A 7,500-nucleotide genomic window follows, 5' to 3' on the forward strand; every position below is an offset into this window, starting at 1 on the left:
AAGATCATATGTTATTGCATTTGAAGCCAATTAGGAAAATATATTTCTTTCAAGATTGTTTAAAATTGCATACTGAATCTCAATTTTATAATTTACTTATATTATCACATTTTGTTCTTTGGCTATCTTTTGTTGAAAGGCATTAATATACGCTCAGGAGTATTCATATGTCTGGAACACAATATGGAAGCAGTTTTTGCAAGAGTACTAGATTGCAGCACAATATCCTTCCATGTAGCACTCCAGACACCTAGGTAGCTTTTAAAACAAAGAATACCAAAGAAACAAAGCAAATTTAAAAAAAGAAAGAAGCAAATTGGAAACGTTTTAAAAATTGTAGTCTCTGTCTAACTCACTAACAGTTCTCAGAACTGGAAAACTCTAATTATAAGTTAAATACAAAAAAATCAAATACTGTGACTCTATAAACATTTCCATCTATTTGGGAATCAGCCATAAGGGCAAGTCTTTATCTTTAGCAGGACATGTTAATTTATGCCTCTTGCAATTGTTTAACCTAATCGCTTCAGCTAGCTTCCTGTAGTGTATTGCTGCTCCTTCAACAAAGAATGCCAAATGAACAAAGCAATTTTGCTAATTGAAGCAAATTGGAAAATTGTATGCTTTATCTGAAACATGAAAGAAACAATTTGGGTTTCACATCCCTTTAAAGGTGACAAATTACCTGCTTACAGTTAAGTCTAAAATCTTTTGTTATTTTCTTTCTCAGTTTATGTCACTGTTGACAACTAAATCATCCAATACTTTGCAATTTCCAAACCAGCCCCCTTTATGTTTTTTTTTTTTTATAAAGTATAGTAAGATTCCTTCCTTCTCTGGCACATCATGTAGTCTTCCCCACTCTTCTGGGTGCTATAAGGCTTCTATTTACAAAATCATCCCAAACATCATTAATAAAAAGGTATTTCAGCACCACCTTTATGCTACTGATGCCCAAACCTACCTTTTGCCATCAGACTAATCCTCCACTTTTATTACATGTGTCACTAGTGGATATTAAAGTAACTTATACTAAATGTCTATTATTTAAAGCTCCAAAACTGAACTTCTATTCCCCTTTTATTTTTAAACCCTCAAATCTCAGTAAGAGCTTTATCTCCCGATTCCCAACTGCACATTCAACTCTGAGCTTACATTTGGTCCCCATAAACCAATGTTTTTTGGTATCTTTGATTGTGTATAATACAAACGTAGCAGTTACTTACCTTCAGAGACTTCATGTAGTCCATGCAAACTTATAGAGAGTTGGGAATAATCAGAATCCTGGAATATTCCACTATCTGACCTCGAGTGGTGGCGTACAGTTGGTACAGTTTCTTCCTTCCAGCCAATCAATGGCTGTTGCTCAGTATTTTCTGATAATACTTCTGCACAACAGGTACAGCAAGGGCTGAATTTGCTCACTATAAATTGATTGATTTTAATATCGAAATACAACATCACAATATACAGTCCATAGATTAAAATCAATGATGCAGATTCATACCTATATAATGAAAGAGAATTTTAGCTTTAGGATTTCATAATGTTTAATTATCCAATTTTTATACAATAGTGTTTAAAAAAATATTTGCCTCAATGTAATATAAAAATTTTAAAGGGACATTATACACCAAAATTAATATAGGCTATTTAAATAAAGCATTAAAGGGACACTGAACCCATATTTTTTTTCTTTTGTGATTCAGATAGAGCATGCAATTTTAAGCAACTTTCTAATTTACTCCTATTATCAATTTTTCTTCATTCTCTTGCTATCTTTATTTGAAAAAGGCATAGAAGCTTTTTTTTTTTCTTGGTTCAGTACTCTGGACAGCACTTTTTTATTGGTGGATGAATTTATCCACCAATCAGCAAGGACAACCCAGGTTGTTCACCAAAAATGGGCCGGCATCTAAACTTACATTCTTGCATTTCAAATAATAATATATATATATATATATATATATATATATATATATATACCATTAGAATAAACAGGAGTAAATTAGAAAGTTGCTTAAAATTTCATGCTCTATCTGAATCACGAAAGAAAAAATTAAGTGTAGATAAAATTTGGACTTGACATGCATGACCTATTTTGCAGCTAACGCTCCTAAAAATGGGAAAAAAACATGTAGGATGTTTCACCGAATATGTATACCTAAGTACTATACTCTAATCACTGAGCTACTGTTTTCCCCTCACTCCCTAACTGCCTACAGCCAGGAAGTCACTGACTGACATGTCTGACTCACTGAAGCTGCACCAAGTTATATGAGGTCTGCTGAGAAGCTGTTTTATTAGTAAAAGAACAGTAAAAGAGATACACAGAACTGCCTAAAATGCTCCAGTTTTGTCTGTCTCCTACCTCCTCCGTTAACACTGTGCAGCTCATCACTCCTCTCCTAACCAGACTAAATTTCTTACAGACACTTCTCTGAGAAACCATCTCCTTCTAGTCAGGATTATATTTTACTGAGATGTGTGTGAGAAGTTTAGTTGGTATAGGACGTAGGTATTATAGGATGTAGGTATACATATTCAGTGAAAACACCCTGAAGGTTTTTCCCCATTTTTAGGAGAGTTAGCTGCAAAATAGGTAATGTGTGTCAATAGCAAATTTTATCTACACAATGCTTTATTTTAATAGCCTATATAAATTTTGGTGTATAGTGTCCCTTTAACAAATATATAAAAACATATGTTATATCATATAAAAAGAATGGTCTAAATAACATAAGTAACTCCATGGGTTTTCAAAATATAATCATATGAGTTTATGATTCACTATAAAATGAGTGATCATGTTAGCTTTAAAGAAAAATTGACCTTGATTTACTGACACTGCAGTACATACTTTTAATTTTCAGCACTACTAAGCTTTCTCAGTATTAAATTAATGTTCTTTCTGGAATGTTATGCAACATATTTCAGCATATTTTACAGTAAATCTAGTAAATATAAATCTTAAAAAGTACATACCAATAAATCTTGTTGTCAAATGTTATGGCAATTACTGCAGCTACACTAATTGCATATGCCATACAATCCCTAAACAAAGGCCAACAAGTCAGTCTTGAAATCTATGGAGTCAGAAAGAGAGTAAGAGGATAGACAATATATTAGATCAGCATTAGTTTATTAATTACAGTCCATATTTTTTGGACAATATAAGAAAGCTTAAAAGTTATAGTCTTGTGAAATATTTTTTTTCCCTGCAGTATATACCAATAAGTCTAATTTACCAAACTGAAAAAACTTCCACATACCACTTCCTTTAATCAGAAAGCAATGGCACAGTCAAACACAGATAATTGATAACCTGAATAATCTTCACTGAATGAGCCTTCAACCACTAAGGCAGAGCTTTCCAAACTTTTCATGTTGGTGACACACTTTTTAGATCTACATCATTTTGTGACACAGTAATTCAGTTGTACTAGCAAACAGGAGGTTAAACTAACTTGTTTTAAGAGATATGGACAGATACATAAATTATATAATAACAAAATATATTTACAAGTAACAGTAAGTATGTGCAATAATTCAATAAAAGTTTAACACCACCAATAGCTACTTACTATTTTAATGGGATGTGTGAGGTTAATGGGATGAACAAGGTTTCTGAATATTTGGTGGAATATTATATAAAGACGCTCGCATTTCATCATCAAGCTTTTTTTAAGCTTCTACTTCCTATCCATATATCAAGAGCAGGAGCAGCAATGCACTACTGGGAGATAGCTGCAGGAAAAAAAAAAGCTGACTTCATCCCACTGACTGACTACACATGCAGTCGCGAGCCGATTGAGGAGACTACACGTGCAGTCAGGAGCCAATGTGCCGCCAATGGGAATAGTTTCAGTTCCCAATGAGCTGAACCAATAGGTTAAGATGATCTGTGACCCACTAGGTATCAATCATGTGTCAACCATGCAATATGCGTAGCAGACAGACGGAAAGTCGGAAACAATAAAAAAAAAATATATATATATTTATGCTGAAGCAGGGACATACTTACACACTGCTGCCGACACACTAGTGTGTCACGACACACAGTTTGGAAAGCACTTCACTAAGGTATAAGAACATTTTGCCTTCAAAAAACACATAAAAGTTTAATCTCTAAATTAATTTCTGGAGTTACATTTCAAACCTCCCACACCAACAAGCAATTTTCAAAGACTGTTGATTCAACCTTACCAAGGATCAGATGGAAAGTACAGTCTTTTCTGCCCGGGTCACTTAAAAAGTAGAAAAATTCACTAGCAAGGCTTTGAACATGCCCTAGCAAGGCTTTGAAAAAGGATACTTTCAGTTAGAAACTCTACATCCATTGACATTTATCATCTAGGAGGACAAAGAAGACTAAGCTGTATAGTATATTATGGTTTGGGGGAACATTTAAATCATTGGTGCTGTAAAACCTCTTTTTCTGCCTGTATTGTTGCAAGTCTTCAAAATAAGAACCTCTAAATTGGAATCCAAAAATGTAATTTAATTATCTGGTGTATTTAGTTAGTCTTAAAAAATAATTCCAGATCCCACTTGTTAGAATTAAAAATACTTCTACATGACTAGCCACAGTGCTTGACATCTTGAATTACAAACACTTCCTTCAGTTTACAGATTTGGGGCCAGATTACAAGTGGAGCGTGCGTTATTTAACTCTCCCGCTCAAGCGTGAACTGGGCTAGAAGTAAGCCTTTTTGCGCACCTCAGGTAACTCTCATATTGCAAGTTGAAAATAAAGAGTTTTCGCTCTCGCGCTAACCATACTAGCGCAAAAAGCCGAACTTAGAATATCTCACGTGGAATAACCTATTCCCCTATAGAAGTCAATGGAGCAAAACAAGTATAAAAACAAACAAAAAACCCACAAAACACACCCTTACTGGCACGCAAACTTGATCGCAGTCTCATGCGCTAACCAGACCTAGAAATATGAATATTTCACATTCCAATGTTCTTCACATAGCAGAATATGTTCTGTTTATTTATAAATACAGTATCTCACAAAAGTGAGTACACCCCTCACATTTGTGTAAATATTTTATTATATATCTTTTCATGCGACAACACTGAAGAAATGACACTTTGTTACAATGTAAAGTAGTGAGTGTACATCCTGTATAACAGTGTAAATTTGCTGTCCCCTCAAAATAACACACAGCCATTAAAGGGACACTCAATCAAAGTTAACCTTTCATTAATCAGATACAGCATGCAATTTTAAACAACTTTCCAATTTACTTCCATTAACAAAATGTGCAAAGTCTTTTTATATTTAAACTTTTTGAGTGACCAGCTCCTACTGAGCATGTGCAAGAATAAGCGTGTATGCATTTGTGATTGGCTGATGGCTGTCACATGGTACGTGTATGCATTTGTGATTGGCTGATGGCTGTCACATGGTACGTGTATGCATTTGTGATTGGCTGATGGCTGTCACATGGTACGTGTATGCATTTGTGATTGGCTGATGGCTGTCACATGGTACGTGTATGCATTTGTGATTGGCTGATGGCTGTCACATGGTACAGGGGGGAGTGGAAAAAGACATAAAACTTAAAAATTGTCATGAAAAAAAAAAATCTACTACTCATTTGAAGTTCAGACTAAGTGCTATTGCATTGTCTTGTTATCTTGCATTTGTTGATTGTGCAAATCTACTGTGTTGACTGTTGATGCTCAATAGGGTTTAGGTCTGGAGACATGCTTGACCAGTCCATCACCTTTACCCTCAGCTTCTTTAGCAAGGCAGTGGCCATCTTGGAGGTGTGTTTGGGGTCATTATGTTGGAATACTGCCCTGCGGCCCAGTCTCCGAAAGGAGGGGTTCATGCTCTGCTTCAGTATGTCACAGTACATGTTGCATTCATGGTTCCCTCAATGAATTGTAGCTCCCCAGTGCCAGCAGCACTCATGAAGGACCAGACCATAACACTCCCACCATCATGCTTGACTGTAGGCAAGACACACTTGTCTTTGTACTCCTCACCTGGTTGCTGCCACACACGCTTGACACCATCTTAACCAAATGAGTTTATCTTGGTCTCATCGGACCACAGGACCTGGTTCCAGTAATCCATGTCCTTAGTCTGCTTGTCTTCAGCAAACTGTTTGCAGGCTTACTTGTGCATCATCTTTAGAAGTGTGCGGCGTTTGGTCTGAGCACTGACAGGCTGACCCCCCACCCTTAAACCTATGCAGCAATGTTGGCAGCACTCATACGTCTATTTCCCAAAGACATCCTCTGGATACGACGCTCAGCATGTGCACTCAACTACTTTGGTCGACCATGGCGAGGCCTGTTCTGAGTGGAACCTGTCCTGTGAAACCGCTGTATGGTCTTGCCCACCGGGCTGCAGCTCAGTTTCAGGGTCTTGGCAATCTTCTTTTAGCCATCTTTATGTAGAGCAACAATTCTTTATTTTAGATCCTCAGAGTTCTGTGCCATGAGGTGCCATGTTGAACTTCCAGTGACCAGTATGAGAGTGTGTGAGAGCGATAACACCAAATTTAACACACCTGCTCCCCATTCACACCTGAGACCTTGTAACACTAACGAGTCACATGACACCGGGGAAGCCAATTCGGCCCAATTTGGACATTTCCACTTAGGAGTGTACTCACTTTTGTTGCCAATGGTTTAGACATTAATGGCTGTGTGTTGAGTTATGGTTTAGGGGACAGCAAATTTACACTGTTATACAGGCTGTACACTCACTACTTTACATTGTAGCAAAGTGTCATTTCTTCAGTGTTGTCACATGAAAAGATATAATAAATTATTTACAAAAATGTGAGGGGTGTACTCACTTGTAGAAAATATGTATCTGATGGCATCTGCTTACATTTTCATCTACTTAACTGGAAAGGGCTCCAATGCATATGCGTATATATATATATATATATATATATATATATATATATATATATATACACACATACACACACACACACACACACACACTAGTCCTAAAGCCTGTATTCACGGGCCAATTTTTTTTTTTAAGTACCGCGGTTCCAACCCTTGCTCCCTCTCTCTCCCCCTTCTCTTTAGCGCTCTCTCTTCTCTGCCCCTCTTCTGTTCTCTCCCCCCTCTTTTGCTCTCTCCCCCTTCTCTTTTGCGCTCCCTCTCTCCCATTCTCTTTTGCGTGCGCTCTCTCCCCCTTCTCTTTTGTGCGCGCTCTCTCCCCCTTCTCTTTTGCGCGCGCTCTCTCCCCCTTCTCTTTTGCGCGCGCTCTCTCCCCCTTCTCTTTTGCGCTCTCTCTCTCCCCCTTCTCTTTTGCGCTCTCTCTCCCCTCTTTTGAGCTCTCTCTCCCCCTCCTCTCTTTTGAGCTCTATCTCCCCCCTCTCTTTTGCTGTCTCTCTTCCTCCCTCTTTTTGCTCTCTCTCCTTTGCTCTTTGCCCCCTCTCTTTTGCTGTTTCTCCCCCTCTTCTGCTCTCTCTATCCCCCCTCTTTAGAGCTCTCTCTCTCTCACACCGCATCCAG

The 7,500-nt window shown here is 37.5% G+C and overlaps 1 protein-coding gene and 1 long non-coding RNA gene across 3 annotated transcripts in view; one reads left to right on the top strand and one right to left on the bottom strand.

Annotated features, from left to right (window-relative positions):
- Nucleotides 1-7,500, bottom strand: part of SLC24A5 (solute carrier family 24 member 5) — a 171,080-nt gene that overhangs the window by 120,694 nt on the left and 42,886 nt on the right. Inside the window, exons 5-6 of the mRNA XM_053717462.1 lie at nt 2,986-3,086; nt 1,227-1,507 (exon numbers count right to left, since the gene is read on the bottom strand). Coding sequence (XP_053573437.1) covers nt 1,227-1,507; nt 2,986-3,086 — 382 coding nt within the window. The remainder of the gene's footprint in view (nt 1-1,226; nt 1,508-2,985; nt 3,087-7,500) is intronic.
- Nucleotides 1-7,500, top strand: part of LOC128663241 (uncharacterized) — an 88,250-nt gene that overhangs the window by 55,427 nt on the left and 25,323 nt on the right. The gene's annotated exons all lie outside the window — the stretch shown is intronic.

The sequence above is a fragment of the Bombina bombina genome, chromosome 6, assembly GCF_027579735.1.
Source record: "Bombina bombina isolate aBomBom1 chromosome 6, aBomBom1.pri, whole genome shotgun sequence".
Taxonomy (NCBI): domain Eukaryota; kingdom Metazoa; phylum Chordata; class Amphibia; order Anura; family Bombinatoridae; genus Bombina; species Bombina bombina.